Source organism: Limulus polyphemus, unplaced genomic scaffold (genome assembly GCF_000517525.1).
Source record: "Limulus polyphemus unplaced genomic scaffold, Limulus_polyphemus-2.1.2 Scaffold594, whole genome shotgun sequence".
In the NCBI taxonomy this organism is placed as follows: Eukaryota; Metazoa; Arthropoda; class Merostomata; order Xiphosura; family Limulidae; genus Limulus; species Limulus polyphemus.
Window position 1 is genome coordinate 311,720 of NW_013666204.1, and position 17,114 is coordinate 328,833.

The 17,114-nt window shown below is 34.4% G+C and overlaps 1 protein-coding gene across 7 annotated transcripts in view; it reads right to left on the reverse strand.

Moving 5' to 3' along the window:
- LOC106459333 (protein dopey-1-like) overlaps positions 1-17,114 on the reverse strand; it is a 242,301-nt gene that overhangs the window by 141,252 nt on the left and 83,935 nt on the right. For all 7 annotated transcript variants that reach the window (XR_002610553.1, XM_013918954.2, XM_022385808.1 and 4 more), the window contains 3 exons: positions 13,202-13,629; positions 11,958-12,058; positions 9,855-11,394 (listed from right to left, as the gene is read on the reverse strand). Coding sequence is in view for 6 of the 7 variants with exons in the window: in XM_013918954.2 (XP_013774408.1) it covers positions 9,855-11,394; positions 11,958-12,058; positions 13,202-13,629 (2,069 nt within the window). In the remaining variant the exon portion in view is untranslated. The remainder of the gene's footprint in view (positions 1-9,854; positions 11,395-11,957; positions 12,059-13,201; positions 13,630-17,114) is intronic.

Below are 17,114 nucleotides of genomic sequence, written 5' to 3' on the forward strand. Positions count from 1 at the left end.
GTATATATATATATATATATATAGTAATGAGGAGCATAAGAGAGTAGTAAAGTAAGGGAGGGAAGAAAAACAATGTAGAATTTGGAGAGGCAGAAGGTAATGGACAAAGAATCCTGAGACTCAGCAACAGTAAGGAAAGAAAGAGGAGAGTTGATGAAAGGTAGATTAGTCAGGGGGGAAATGACAAAGGAGAAATCAATGGCAGAAAGCCCATCATGTCCACTGGTAAACAGAATAGGGGAAGAATTATATGGATGATAGTGTATGGAAAAATCCAGCTTGATTGATGACAGACTGGATAATCCCACATACAAAGAGGGTAATACACATAGAGATGGAAAAAGGCTGTGAGAAGTGTAAAAGAAGTAACAGAAACTTGAGAAGAGGAAGGGAGGGATTTAGTCAAGAGGAGATTTAAAACAGGCAACCAAGGTTAGGTGGCCCAGTAGAGGGTGACCAACGTTATTTGGTACTGGATGTCCCAAGACAGTACAAGAACACTGATGTGAAGGCAGAAAGAAGAATAGGCATAGAGGAGGAGACGAGGCCAGTCCTGACTGAGAATATGTACAGCCAAGGCTGAAAGGTGGGGAACAGGAAACCAGAATGAGGACATATTGGTATAGAGTGGTGAAACAAACACAGCTAATAAAAGCATACTAAATCGGGAATGAACCCAATGGAAGTCTGTAGGGGAAGGAATCATTCTGTGAATGGGAAGTGGTCCCATCATGATAGATGGTCCACAATGATATCCAATGTACCCAAGGCATGGAAGGCAGCTGAGCTCACTCAATTGTAATGAGTCCAAAAGAGAAAACCTAACATCTGGAAGTAGATGATATTGGAATGGGTGCCCCCTTGACAGCTGGTGTGAGACACTACAGTGGAAATGTCCAAGTGGACCTGAACCATAAGATACACTAGGAATAAAAGAAATGGGAACATGCCCATTGAACTGTAAGCATTCCCAGGATACTGATGTGGAGTGAACTCTCTTCAAAGATCTAAGAAACTGAAGTAAGAGTTGTATGGGGATAATCCCCACCTGGTGAGAGATAAGTGGAGAACAGGAGAAGATGGTTTGGGAGAAGTTACAGGAATGCTAGTAGTGAAATGAGTGATCCAGCCACCAGGCAGGATTCACAGGAAATGGGTAGAAGATAGGACCAATGAGGACAGGGGATACCTGGATGGGTTCTATTAGTTACTTAAGGCTCACTGGAGGTGACATGTATGAAGAGGGCCAAGTTAAATGATAAGATCCAGAGAAGCCATACTCCCCATAGAGAGAACCTAATGCACAGATGGAACAGAAAAGGAGCAGGCTTAGATGATAAAACTTATGAAGTCTAGAAGTTGTACAAGATAATGTAGGCCACAACTGAAAAGAGGGCTAAAAACTAGAGGTGAATAAGACAGGGTAGGAAGGAGCTGGAAATGTGGATGAGCAAACCCGAGCAAGTGGCTCCATGAAGCAGAAGTGAAATTTGATCTACAGATTCCACATGGGAAAGGAAAAGGAGAAGCCTGTAAACCACGTGGAAGTGAAACTGCAATCTCATACCATGTAGAAGATGAGTGAAAGCCCTCATAATATGATGGAAAACACATGGGGCTAAGGCTATTCTGAATGTAAGGATGCAAAAATAGCAGACACAGTCCCAGTGGATGAACCTGAAGTAAGGTCGTGAGGCAGGGGCTATAGGAACATGGAGAAATGCATCTGACTCATATGCCTTGGTCATCAATAGGTTTCATCAAAAAACCATAGGAGAGAGTAGTAGTTATCCTTTCTAAGATGCAGGATGACCAAAATGCAAGTGATGGAGGATAGGTCAATGAATGGGAGCTAGTCACCAGTTATTTTATGGGGACAATAAAGAGGTGAGTAATAACCCAGAAATGGTCAGGAACTTGCTCTATGGGTTGCTACTCCATTAAGTTCAAAATCAACCCTTCCAGACATTTGAGGTAGGCTGAAAATAAGGAGGAAAGAAAGGTAATAATAGGGAGAGAAAAGGAGAAAGAGAGAATAAAGAGGTGAGTAATAACCCAGAAATGGTCAGGAACTTGCTCTATGGGTTGCTACTCCATTAAGTTCAAAATCAACCCTTCCAGACATTTGAGGTAGGCTGAAAATAAGGAGGGAAGAAAGGTAATAATAGGGAGAGAAAAGGAGAAAGAGGATGGGTAGACCATAAGTCAAGACTAGAATGACCCATATATTTGGAGCAAAATGCGCCTACAAATAATGAACAGACTAGGACAGATAGGGTCCCACAGGATCAAAACTGACCAGATTGTCATTGACCTTTAGGATGATAGAACAAACTTCAGGTGAAAGGAGAGCAGTAAAAAGTGGAAGGCAGGGAAACTAGACCTAAACAGGGAGGAGTTGTGAGATGAGGAGGAATGAGATTGGAACAAATTTGAAACTCATGAGGGAAGGAAGACTGATGGTCAATAAAGAAGGAGGTGGGTAAACTGACATGGGAAGGTGGGGTATATTTACCCAGGAGGTCTTGAAAATAAGGAACCAAATGAGAGGTGAAAGTGCAAAGGATGTCGAAGGTGCCATGAATGAGAAAGAAAGGGTCTGAATGTATTTTGTAAACACATTAATGGAGCAGTGATGTGCCCCTGTCAAGAGATAAAGAGAGGGAAGGTAACAAAGGAGGGTAATACGGAAAGCATAAAGATGAGAAATGTGGGTATAGGATATTGATACAGCCAACATATATTGCATCCTCCAGACTGCAAGTTTATCCCCAAGAATGGATGGCCAGGAAAATGAGGGTGAGAAACATAAAGAAATAAGGTAGGAAACTGTCAGGTGCAAAGTATGTGGCATAAAATTGTGAAAACGAATCTGTTCTAGAAAGGATGAAACATGAACAGAAGTATCAGGGGAGTGTGGAATAAACCTGAAAATCACTGGTGGAAAGGTTTTGTAAAACAGACTGGGAAGTGTTTAAGAAATGGGATAAGGAAAAGGAATGGTATATACCTGGGTAATATGTTCATAGGAAATCTGAAAATAATCAAACATGTTCTTCATAAGGAAAGGAAATACACTAGTCAAATGCAGAAGGTCAAAAAATTGCTTCATTTTGTCCACCTCAGCTCCAGATTCAAAATCTAGGGAAGGGAATGTTGTGGCAGAAGTGGAAGAAGAGAGTCCTGGTAGAGACATGGACTCCACCACACACTGAACAATGGCTGTCACAATCTCAACAGACAAAGAACTTCCTAAATTGTTGGTAATTGCATGTGATATTTGTACTTTCTTAAGCAGAAAAAGAATTCTCATTAAACTGTGAATTTATATTGAAAGATTGAAAACACAAAGTAAATTTGTTAAACTAAAATACTTCAACAAGTCACAGCAAAAATAAACATGTGAAATTTAGGTGGGACTTTTCACAAAGCTGGTAGCATGCAAGTTTCTCATGCAGATTAGCACAACTTCAAAAAGTAAATAAATTTCTGTATATGGAGGTGAGTGATCATATCAGAATTTGCAGCATTTATGGTATAAAATAACATGTATACTTGTCCAAGATCATTACATGGATACTGGATCAATATTATTCTATTAGTTATGCATATAAAAAATAGTAAGCTTGCTTCTGGTAATTGGTGCATCACATTTTGTTATACAAGAGACTAGTGAACTTTTAACTAGATCATTATTATTACTGAGGAAATATTAAATTGTGATGTTAAAAATCTTCATGATAATCTAATAAATCATGACAAATTGAAAGCAGTCATTATTCTACAGCACCATAAGTTGTTTTGTCTAAAGTCTCTAATAAAAACTATTCAGAAATAAATTTAGCAGCTATATCCAATAAAGTATTTGTGTAGAAACATTTAATGTAAAAAGTTTCACAAAAGCCATTGTTATATATTTTAAATCCTTGAAAGAATGTGAGAAGACAAAGGAATCACAGTAGCTAGATTTTAAACTAATTTTCTCAAAAACAACACAGAAAAAAATACAAGTTTATAAACAGAAATTATACGTATGCACCTGACATTGTATGCATAATTAATGAGGATTAAGTATGTTATATTAATCCAATTTTGAATATGTAAATTAGCAAGCCACATGACAAACACTGCTGATATAAAGTCATGGTTGATCATTATTACCAAACTACATTTACACATTGTTTGGCACTTCACAGGTAGTGTAATGCCACCAAAAACAGAATTTTTTAACATTTACAATATTTGTCAGTTGACATGCACCTACTGGAGACCACCAACAACTTGAGAGTGGCATTTATTATGTAAGATCAATGACATTTTCAAGTAATTCAGGTGCAATCATGAATAAGCCACTAACACACAACCTTACAGCAACAAACAAGCAACTAATTACAACAGATTAAGTAATTAATTATATCAATTAAGTTACCCAGCTCTAGTGGTATTGCAATAGTATCAAGTATTGTGATACTTGAATTGGGATTAGTATCGTTAAGCAAAATATTGGTAATGCACCATTAATGGAAAGCAAGCAAGGAGTGGTCTGCTTTGACTACAGAACTTTATGATGCAGGCTTTTGCAATGAAAACTAGATACTATGTTGTATAGCTTTTGTTAAAATACAAAATCATCAGACAGAGCATGACTAAAAATGGTGAGATGGATAGTAACTATGTGGTGAGGACCCAAAATATCTTTAATATAACATACTCAACCTCTGTATTCTGCTTACATATTTTACATAACTAATACAGATATCCACCTTATGATGTAGTTCATTTAATGGATTGTCAAATTAGAGCACCTATAATGGTCAGAGAAACTTTGAGCGAAAAAATTTATAATCAAGAAACTGACAAAAAAAAGATTATGGACCCTGTTGGTAGTACTAAGGTAAATAACTAGGGAACATATGCATAAAAAATATCTAACAAACATATATATATATATATATATATAACTTCACAGCAAAAGTTCACATTTTCTTTAAAATGTATTTCCAATAATACCTGTTCTCACACTTCAGCTATTACTTGACTACCAGGGTTTCTTCCTTTCCCCAACTAAGCATTGGACTGACTTTTTTTTTGCTTACTCCAGTCTTTGATATGATAGGAATGATCCTGAGAAAAGAGGTCAAGGTTTGAAAACAAGAAGCCATGCACCAAGTTCCTCCTTGATGAGAAACACAAGACACCACCATGGAATTGGCAGAGTGAAGCCTGATGATTTTCCCTTTAATAAGTCCAGACCATGAGGCATCGTCTCTTGAAGAGCAAGAAGGACTAAAACGTTGTGTAGAGAAGTATTTTCATCCATGCATAGACCCTGGAATTCCTGACTGTTGTTATATGCATCCTATCCCTGAAGATTGATCCTGACTAAGCAAACTGGGAAATCCAGTGAATTGATGTTTATGATCCCTTGGTCACATAGAGACTATTAAAAGGATCTCTTGTACTCTTTTCCCAAAACATGAGGAACTTGAGTGATGCCCACATTCCCCAAAGAAAAAGAACCATTCATGCAGCGCGAGAAGGAGAGGTGAGTAAGAGTCGGGCTTTCTGTTCCATAGCATGGAGCCAGATAGGAGTCTGCTGAGCCCGACTGAGAAACACAATGAAAAAATAAAACTCAGACTGATGACATATTGAATTGGAGCAAGAATAGATGCCTCAGCTCTGAGAATGAAGCCTGCCTTCATTGTTTCTGAAAGTTGTCTATGGAATAGTGTGTGCACAATGCTAGAGAATGGAGGTGATGAGAAAAAAAACTTATACTATTTTGCAGAACCCACGTGTTGCCGATTCTAGTTCGAAGGTAAAAACCTTGAACTGCAGTACCTGACCCTTGTCCACAAAAAATGCCAATAGTGGTGGGATGCCATAATTATGGCAATGTACAGATAGGATCTGGCTACAACAAACTTTGACATCCAAAATCACAGTAGAAAATGACAACTCAGATTGAAGTATGAGTAACTTCGAGAATCTAGGCATTAATATAGACAAGAAAGATCAATGACTGGACACCAATCTCCTGTCTTCTTACACCCAACAACCAATAGGAATAAAACTTTGGAAGAACCAGCACGACACTCTCACTACCCCTAGACCAACCAAACTCTAATAGCCCTAGAACTAAATTCCAAATCCCGAGGATCTGCTAGAGATGGAAACCTTACAGGTTGGATGGATAATAGTGGTGAAGATGTGAACTGAATGACTAACTAATTCTGACTCAGAGACCCGTAATGTGCATGGATCTGTGGTTATGGTTACCAAACATCCAGACAATCTCAGAGCATAACCCCCACAGCCCCGGTAGGTATACAATAATCACCAACACCACTGGCAGCATTCCGACCGAGCAGCAGAACCCTTGGATATGGACAGAATCTATTCTGGGTACCAATGTACTGAGGGGCTGATGTTGGGGGTTGGGACCCTCAAATAGGTGTGGAACTATGACCCTTGTAGGAACTGAGGAAAGTCAAGAGACCAATGACAACAGGGATGATTGTAGAAGCCCACAATTGAACCAATGTTCATGATAACAAGGGTTCCAGCTGGTCATCAATAATATTGGTGATCCTGAGTCTTCAAACAAAGTGTCAGGAAAACAAAACATTGGATTTTAGAGTTATAATTCTGTAGACTTACCTGTCCCACCAGGGGACATTGATCTATTCTGGTTAATTACAAATTCTGCCTTAGAACCCCTAATTTTGACGAGAAGATGTAATATTTGCAAGTCAAAATATGCTTCCACATGGTGTTGGTAGGCTAAATCACGTAGTTCCTACAAGCGTTACAGATAAGGCCTAACTATCCCTTCACTGAGAAGTAAAACTTCCTGCATGAACCACAATGTTCATGGTTGGAGAGAAAACTAAATATTCACTCCCAGATCTTTCAGCCTTCAAGTAAGATGCAGACTCCAAAGCAAATGGGGAAAGACCCAAAACATCACACTATTGATGAACCAACTGAAGAAAACAAATCAGAGGCAGCTTATCCCACAGTAGCCTCCTTTTTTATTTCATTTAAAGACTGTGTTTATTACCATTGTTTGGAACAACATTTAGTCAGTTAAGTTTGCTTGGTTAGAACAAAGCAATGTTGGGTTAGCTGCTGTGTCCACTATAAGGAATCGAACCATGGATTAGAGTGTTGTGAGTCTGTAAAATTACCACTGTGAAGCCAACGGACTAAAAGAAGGTGCAGGAATTACAGCCTCAGAGCACCATGAAGGAACACCACCAAAATAAATATATATCTCCATCTCACTATGAATAAGATTTTTCCTCCGTATCAGAAATAATAATCCAGGAATCCCTACTGCAAATCAGCTTGCCAATCAAATAAAACTTTCTTCTTTTTTTTTTTAAACAAAAATCACCTACATAACATGGAGAATGCTCAAAGGAACCCCAAACAACTGTAGCACTGAGGAAACCCATTAGTGATGCTTTGTCAAGAAAAAGTGATAACATTACCTGAATGAGGTGCTTATATACAGTACCAGGATAAAGGGTGCACCAATTTAGGTGGAGAGTGTCAAGAGACAAATATTGTCAAGGACAATTAAGTATGGTATAAAAGAATGAAGCAAACAAGAAAAAATCAGACCAAGATGGGACTGATGCTTAGATGGGCAAAGGAAGAAACTCTGGCAGTCAAGAAATAGCTATCGTGTGAAAGGAGGTGTGTTTTGGAAGAAATTTAAAATTTTCTTTAATGACAAACACTTATTAACTGCTATCAACTTCAAGATATGGGACCAAAAAAGTGTAAGATTAAAACTCATAACATTTAGAAATCAGATAATGCATAAACCTTGGCATAAATTAAGCAAAAAACACTCCTGAAGACCAAATAGTCCTGAACTTAGTGATGATAAAGCTAAAATCTTTTGCCTGTATACATATATATATATATATAGTAGAGAGAGAGAGAGAGAGATATATATAAGAGAAATTGGCTTGAATGTAATCTTAGTTATGGATATTATCAATCACTGAAATATATATAGGGCAGTGATGATAATTTATAAGGATCAAACCACACTATTTGGCTGTTAACTGTATAACTTGTAAAAATAGACACATAAAACTAGTGTTAGATCTAATTGGAAATAAAAACAGTCTTAAACACATATTTAATGACTGCTTTCCTATTTCATAATTTTATTTATACTTCTATAAATATTAATTTGCTGCTGGCTTAGTATGTATAATTCAAACTAACTTAAGTCTCCAAAACTGACCAAGCTCTTGAGTAACTATTGGAATTCATAACTAATTAAATCTCCCAAACTGAACAACCTCTTGAGAAAAATTATTGAAATTCATAACTAATTAAATCTCCAAACTAACCTTGAGAGAAATTATTGAAATTCATACTTAATTAAATCTCCTAAATTGATAAGCTCCTTCTGAGAAAACTAACCTCTTGAGAAATTATTGGAATTCATACTTAATTAAATCTCCAAAATTGATAAGCTCCTTCTGAGAAAACTAACCTCTTGAGAAATTATTAGAATATTTGCAAACTTAAATCTCCAAAATTGATAAGCTCCTTCTGAGAAAACTAACCTCTTGAGAAATTATTAGAATATTTGCAAACTTAAATCTCCAAAACTGACCAACCTCTCGAGGGAAAATATTGGAATGAAGACTATAACATTGTTTATAATAAGGGTACCAAACTGATGATTTGATGAAATATAATAACTTATCTCATCTCTACATGCTTTTAGTCCTCTGACTGTTCTATACTGTAAATGTACATTATGTTATGACTTTGATTCACTATTACTACAGTTTTAGTTTTTAAGATATACTGTACTAACTACCTTAAACTTGATTTTTATATAAATTGTTAATCTAGTCTTCTCTGAAGTATATCTTATTTTAATTCACTTATATTTAAAAGTTCAGTTTGCATTCAAACGTAGTTATTACACACTGTTTTGTGGTGAAACAGTATACACTTTAAATCAGATCTTACATTCCATTTTTACTAGATATAACTATGTTGCTGCAAATACAGTGATGATGTGTGTGTGTTTAGTTATAGCAAAGCCACATCAAGCTATCTGCCATGTCCACCAAGGGGAATCAAACCCCTGATTTTAGAGTTGTAAATCCAAAGACTTACCACTGTGTCACCGGGGAACGTACAATGTCAAAACAAAGTATTGAAAAAATCTTATGTATTGCTCTAACACAAGTTTCTACTAAATGTAAGTCGATTTCACATTCAATGGACAATTTCTAATGAACAAGTAAATGACATGAAGCTAATAATCCCATGTAATGATGAGCTCTTGAGAGATTACGTAAGCTAGTAGTTAGAATAAAAAAATTCTTAACTATGCATGATTTATGGAATTAAAATTGCACATATGCAAAAATGACAATAAAAGAAAACTAACAAGGAAGACTATTATTCCCAAAATTCTGAGTCTTTTTTTATCCAGTGTTTCTTTTTTAACAAGATCTACAAACTATCTCAGCATAAATAGTTTTTAGTGAAATTGAATTAATAAAATTTCTAAACATTCCCAGCAATTCCCAGTTTTCTGTGCAATTTTAATAGTTTTGATAACAAAAACAAATAAGCGATTAAATCTGTACATCTCAGTCACTTACCCTGTGTGAAGTAATACACTTATGAATGTACACATATGAACCACAAGTTTTTCATTATTTACAAAACAAGTTGCACATTCTTACATGTGAAAAACTGTTATATTTTTAAATGATACATTTATATAGTTATAATAAAAGTCATTAATTAACAGTAGGTTTATATATACATGTGATATCCTAAGTAAAAATCTTGCTTACAAGAAAAGTGTCTTGGAATCCACATTCTCCTGAATCTTCACCTTCCGTCATACAAAGTTCATTAAACTTGACAATAGTTTCAGTGAAAGTTTCTTCATCAGAGAAGTGTTTAGTTTGAAAATTTACTACACTAGCTACTAAACAGTGAAGGAGTGTTTTCTGTACCTTACACCTTAACAGCAGATCATTTAGATAGATAGCAAAACTTTTACCACTATCTCTGACAATAGCTACAAGCTCAGAGAAAACTAAAGTAAGAACCTCAATGCAAAGCAATCGAACATTTCGGTTCCCAATAATTTCTTCTGTGGTAAGATGGACTTGAGGCAGGTTAGGATAGTAGCTTCGAATGTAATACAAGCAGACAGAGACAACCACTTCTACAAACATGCTACTACGGTAAGCAGTAGCAGACTCGTTACTTTGGTCCCCATTGAAATTGTTACCAAGAACTGATTTGCGGTGGCGAGCCATTAGATTTTGAAGATGTTGACCCCGGTAGCTCAAAGAGCTACTAATGCTGGTAGTGGCCATGTTACACAAAGCAATTCGAGGGTTTGTTAGTATAACTGCTTTTAAAGAGGATAAGGCATATAGTGTTTTTTTAGAATCATATACTTGACAATATAAAAGCAGATGACTATGAAGAGGGTGGATGGTTACTTCTTGAGACTTGCAAATTCCTTCTTGATCATTCTGCTGTCTACTAATCTCATTTACAACTGTTCCACCAGACTTCTCACTATTTTGGCTGTCATTATCCATAAACACATCATCCAAACCATATTCTGAAGATGATGCTGAACTCTCAGTTGTTTTTTCTTCCTTTTCACCTTCAACAACAGCAGTAACAAGTTCAGAGACAATAGCTGCAACAATTTCATTCACATCTGACTGTTTGCTTTCCATTAATTCAGCTGCTGACCACATCTCACAATCATCAAATGAACTACTTTTTCTTGCAATATATGATGCATCAATTCTTTTAGCATTACTTAAATCTGGGGTACCTGTTGTCTCTCCCATAGCATCACTTGTTAAGGATGTTAAAGACCCAAAAGGATTCACAAATAAAGATATTGGAAGTGAGGCATCTCGCTCATGACAATATGGAAGTTCCAAGTCTTGAATCAATGACTTGGCAGTGATAAACTTTGACCCTCTCTTGTTTTCCATGTTAATAATTGATGTAAGAGCAAGGATTTTCTTTTCTGGGCTGTTCTGCTGAGAAGGTGAAACACACTCATCATTAACATGGTAGATAACATTCCCTCCTTCACTGCTTATAGCATAAATCTTAGTCTCAATACTTCCTTCTTCCTTAGTATTTTGATCTGTGACCCTAAGTTTATGAGAGTGGTGAACATTCACATGCTGAATAGACACTCTGGCAGTGTCAGGATGAAGAAGAATCAGCAAAATGGGTTCAAGGATCCGTGCAATGTCCCCACGTTGTAAAGCATGGTTTAACCAGCCCTGTGCAACAGATTTCTGGGGACCTGTTTCCCTACCTAGACTATCCAAAAGCAGGAACAAGCACCTATACAGATAAAACTTGATATCAGTAGACTGTAAATTCTGTGGATTATAGGCTTAACTTCAAAATCAATTACATTTGAATCTTTCCAATAGTTGAAAAATAGCTTCTTCTAAATTTTCAAGTGTAAAAGGTAGTATCAATCAGTTAAATCTCATGTACTATGCACATTGTTAATTGCTAAAACTGTAGCACAAATATTAAATAGACAATAAAGACTACCCTTACACAGGATTGCAATATATAAAACCCATAAAAGTGTAACCTGCTAATGCAAAGTATCTTGATCAATGGCATCCTGTGGCCAAGAAGCTAAATCAGCTTGAAAATTTGAAATTCATTAGAAAAAAGTACATACTGTATACTCAAAGTAAAGACAGCATTATTCTGCTTCTTTTAAAGATAAAACAAGAAAACTACTACTATCATCACATATTTTATTCTTTAGTTTAATTTAGATATTTTTCCTGGTGAGCAATTACATAGGTTTTTTGGATAATATTCAACTTCAAAAAGTATTTTACAAATACAATAATATACTTAACTTTATTGCTAACAATAATTACCTATCAAAAGCTCTCATCATGCTACTTGGAGTTGATTTTAGTCGAAGATCTCGAGTGAGATGCCACAAAACACAGAACTTTTTCTGAGCTTCTATCTGAACCTAGTAACAAATAGTTTGTACACTGTTCATGGTCTTAATCCACAAAGATTTAATGAGCATTTATTAATTTTCAAAAAAAGAAAACTTTTCACATATAGATATGAAAATCACAGCAATTAGCGAGAATAGTTACATTAATAAATGTTATTTTTAACAACAATGACTCTGTAAATAATATTAATAGATACTATAACTTAGCATTATGGAATCCTGATAAAATATCTAGTGAACAATTACATATGTGTAATCTGTACATTTGTGGAATTATCTAAAAAAGGTCCATTTTTTCATGCTACCTAAAACCTGGTTGTGATTACTGGTGTTATCAGGACCAATTTCACTAACTTTCAGCTGTGTACAAGTAAAATAGGCTAAAAGGACAGAAAGAACTGCCTTTTTGAATATCAATAAATCATAAACAATTTATCTGTAATTATACTAAATATCAGCTATAATTATCTTTGACTGACAGTTACAGTGCATATTTCAAAGCACAAATGTATAAAATTATATTATGAAGCCTTCATTCAGTTTAATTTTTTAAAAGGTTAACAATTTTAAAAAATTCTTTTAAACTTCCTAAAGCTTTGAATCTTTCAAGACAAATAAAATTATTTAGCATTTGCAGAAAATACACTATTCTATCACTAGCCCCTTTTCTTTGTGTCTAGTTACAACTGGTGGTATTAACAAAAAATATTTGAAGGGAATATTTCATTCTTAGTTACCAACAATAAGGCACATCAATAACAAATATTATTGGTATTATTGGTGCAGTTCAATTGTCATAAATGTAATAGAATTTTTGATGAATATCAGAATTTTTATTCTGACATTTTCATAATTACGACTTTGTTGTGATAAGAATTTTTTTTTATTTGGCAATAGTAATGTTATTATGCAAATAGAAACATTCTGTGCAACACTTGTTAATTTTCAATATTAAAATGTTCACAAAATTTTCTTGTAATTATGGTTTTAAAAGACAGAAAAATTTCTGAATGCAACTCTCCTTCCTGTAAATATTTTGAAGTCTGAAACAATAAATATCTAATTTTATACACCACTATTGACTGGTATCTGTTTGATGCTTATTCAAGATAAAATGGGGGAATAACTTATAAAACTATATATAATATGCACCTGTTCCTTTTCATCAACTAAGGCTCTACACATCACAATTTCACAGATATCCCCAGTTGGTGCCAGGTTGTGTAGCTGCTGTAACAAGTGAACAGTTCGGAGATGAAGTCTTGAACTACTTGCAGCCAAGAAATGCCACAGTTTGGCAGTAGCTACTTGATAAAACACTGTTTCTTCTCCCAAGAACTGCAGATTTGACTTTGGAATGGTTGGTACAATAACTACTGAAACAACACCTGATGACGATGAAGTCTGGAGTGCTGAGGAGGTGGATAGTGACTCAGGATCAGTCTGAATGGTCATTGACTTGGTCAGAGCTATCAGATCAAGTGCTGTCATCATAGAAGTGAAAAGGAAATTCTCTTCATTCAAAAAACAGGCTAGAACCAATAGCAGCTGTAGCCACTCTGGTAGTGAAGTGTCATTATCTGTGAAATAAACAGTTAATTTTCTGACAATTAGAGTATATACAGTACTTTTTTTTTAACATAATAGCTTTGAGGATTTTGCTCATACACTTTCACCTTTCCACAAACATGCACTTATCCAACCTATCTAACAGAATTTCTAATACTTGCTTCTTAACACAAATATCACTAAAATATATTTCAATTAAAGACAAAATGACAAACAACTGCCACAAAAAAGTTTAATGAAAGTACCTTACATGTATAAATCAATCTTTTTATCATTTTTTTGTACATAAAAAATTATATAATGATAACATGTTCTCACCTTCCTAGAAAAACTTCTTTCTAGTGTTGGCTGAAATTGATCTAGGTGACTGATGTACTGATATGTTATCCAAGTAAATTCTGTATAAATATATTTGTGACTGAACAAGAAATAATCTTTGAATACTTATATTTGATCTTACTTACTGGTATGACACTATATCCTCATGATGATCATTAACCCAGACATTACTAATCTTACCCAAATTCGTTTCCAACATCTCCCATTTATTTAAGTTGACCATAAAAACAAGAAAGGGTATAGACTTTCAGACATTATCCGTATGGGTAAGTGTGAGCTTTATGTCGGGGTGTTGATTATTATTAATGAATTCAAATAATTCCAAAAAAGAAGGGAGCCCATAATTTAATATTCCAGAAATGTCATCAATATACCTGTAACACCTAGCTGGTTCAAGATTAGTTTCAAATTTCCACTGAGTAAAATCTGATGATTCAAATAAGTGCATAAAAACAGAAGTCAAATATTGGCAGCAATATTGTTGCCCCTAGTGATCCATTTGGTTTAGTTATAGAGAGCTGAACTGAATTAAAAACAATTGTTGTTCTGAAAACATTTGAGAGAATTTTTGATGAGTTCTATAGGGGTATCATTGATAGTAGAAGAGATACTTGATCTGATAAGATCCATAACCAAGCTTATACTTTCTTCTATGGGAATAGAAGGACATATAGAGATGATATCAAGAGTAAACAAGATAGTGTTAAAACTCATCTGTAAACCATCTTCACTGAACCTGTTGAGAGTCATCAGTGCTATTTATGTGTGAAGGGATATATAGATATATTTTTTAGACAAGAAGTTGATTCACGATTGTTAGGATTAAGAGCTATCGAGTGGAGAGTGCAAGGTCTTTAGATGAATTAGGGTTAGCACTTTGAACTGAAAAAGTCTGTGATTTTTTATATTCTTTTGCATTTAAATTAGTAGTTTTAAGTTCAATAATTTAGTGTCATTTTATATTTAGTTCATAATAACAATAATAATTTGATTCAGTATTTAGAATGATAAACTTGTATGATTTGTATTTAATACTACTAGTACCAGTACCACAAAAGAATTATATATTTTTCCTTCTTACAAGCTTTACTTTGTAGTAAGACCCACACTTCTGTTGTTGTTGCTTTAAAATTAAAACTATCTAACTGGTATATATATAAAGTTTATTCTGATATTTTGCAAATGGTTTAAAACTAAGTGTACAAGTGACAACAATAAAACCCATATGTTGGTTGTGAAACAGGCTAAAAACATTTGTCTCAATAATACAGGGGAAGATATGTCATTCTCATAGTCGGGGTTTCAATACACTTAGGAGCTTAAGTTTCAAATTACAACATACATCTTGCCTATAATGAGAGGAATGTTACCAGGACTAATCTTTTAAGTGCTGTAAAATAATTTTCTTTGTAATTTATGGTGTCTGTATCGTTTGGTAATCGCTTCTAACAGGATGTATCAAGTAACTAGGATCAGGCGATGTTATTCAAACCACCTGTGCTGTAAACTATTACATACATTCATTAGTAGTAGCAGTTAGTTTTATCTGTATAGTGAAACAACATACACGTACATATTTTAAAAGTTTGAAAGTTCAGAGAAATGATATTCAAGTACCGAAAAGCTTTCTTACTATCATATCTACAGCAATGTTGAAATATGCCTGCAATGGACTAAATGAGCGTGACCACCAACAGGCATGATAGTTTATGGCAAATGTACAAAGTTCATGCTGCTAACCTCACAAACTATTCGGCACAATAAACAAAAGTACGGCTGCAATGAAACATAAACTTGAAATAAAAATTCATTTATGAAACAAAATTAAAAATGTTTTTATGTACATATATAAACATGAAATCCTAGTTAAAAATAAAAATACTCATTTATTGTTTAGGTTCACTTACAAATATTATTTTTGGGTTTTGTATATTACTTGAAACCATAAGGAGAGTATGTGATTATAAAAAAATTTAAAATAGATAAAATTTGCATTTCATGGATGATAAAAAAATTTTGGGATTTTAAAACAATGTACTAAGACATAAAAAGTAATACGTTCAAGTCTGGAACAAATAAAAACATCGAAATCATTTCTTATAAATACCATTTCCTAATGTAATTTTCCAAGATATTAAAGATCATAATGCAAAAAAACTAAACTTATCAAAAGTAACAGGCTTTATGTTTCTTAAACTACATGCATTTATCAAAGTTCTTGTGAAGTTTCAAACAATTCCATCCACTAGTTTTATTGTTGGAATGAAATATAGCAAGACTTGCATTGACTACTCAGAAAGTTAGTAGCCCGTGGTCATCGGGTTAAAGGACATATATCATTACTAACCAAACAAAGTTAACAGAGTATGAAGACAGTAATGCTAGAGTAGAAAACAAGTTTAATAAATTAGCACTAATGACTGAGAAAAAATAATGTCTGTTAGTAATTCTGATGACCATAATTTGAATGCTAGGATTATAATCCCAGGTAATCTAAAACTTTCCAAGAACTGCATTTCCATCCTTTCTAAAAGTCCTAGTTTTGATATATTGGGTCAACTTACAAAGAAGTAACTCTTGATGCCCATTCATCTTTTCACCAATACTTCTACAAATTAAGATTTCATAAAAAATATTCTCCAATATAGACATATCTATGCCCAATAACAATGTGGATGAATCACAATTTGACCTTTCTCCTGCACCTTTTGATAAACCCACAACTCCAGACAGGTTAATATATTTAAACGCTTAACACATCGGTACATCAATTTGATGCACCTTAGCCCTATCACCATGGGTATCCTTTACTGCACATGACAAGGTTTTAGTGTCTTACATTCAAAATTTTATTACACTACTCTTTGCTTATGTTATACCAATTAGAATAGCATAAAATCTTAGCTAATAATCCATATTTTAATAGTATATAAGTTTTAAGTTCTTAATTCTACAAGGCAATATTTAAAAAAACCCTGAATTTCCCCTGGTGTGATACATTTGCTCTTAACATGTCATCTTCCCTATTTTATCCACCACCCCTCGAAAAAGTGCGATATTAAACATAAATTACTCTCTATAAAATTATCATTGCTCAGACAAGACATAATTTTTATAGTCTTCATTTTCTTTTTCAGAATTCGTTAATAGTTCTCTC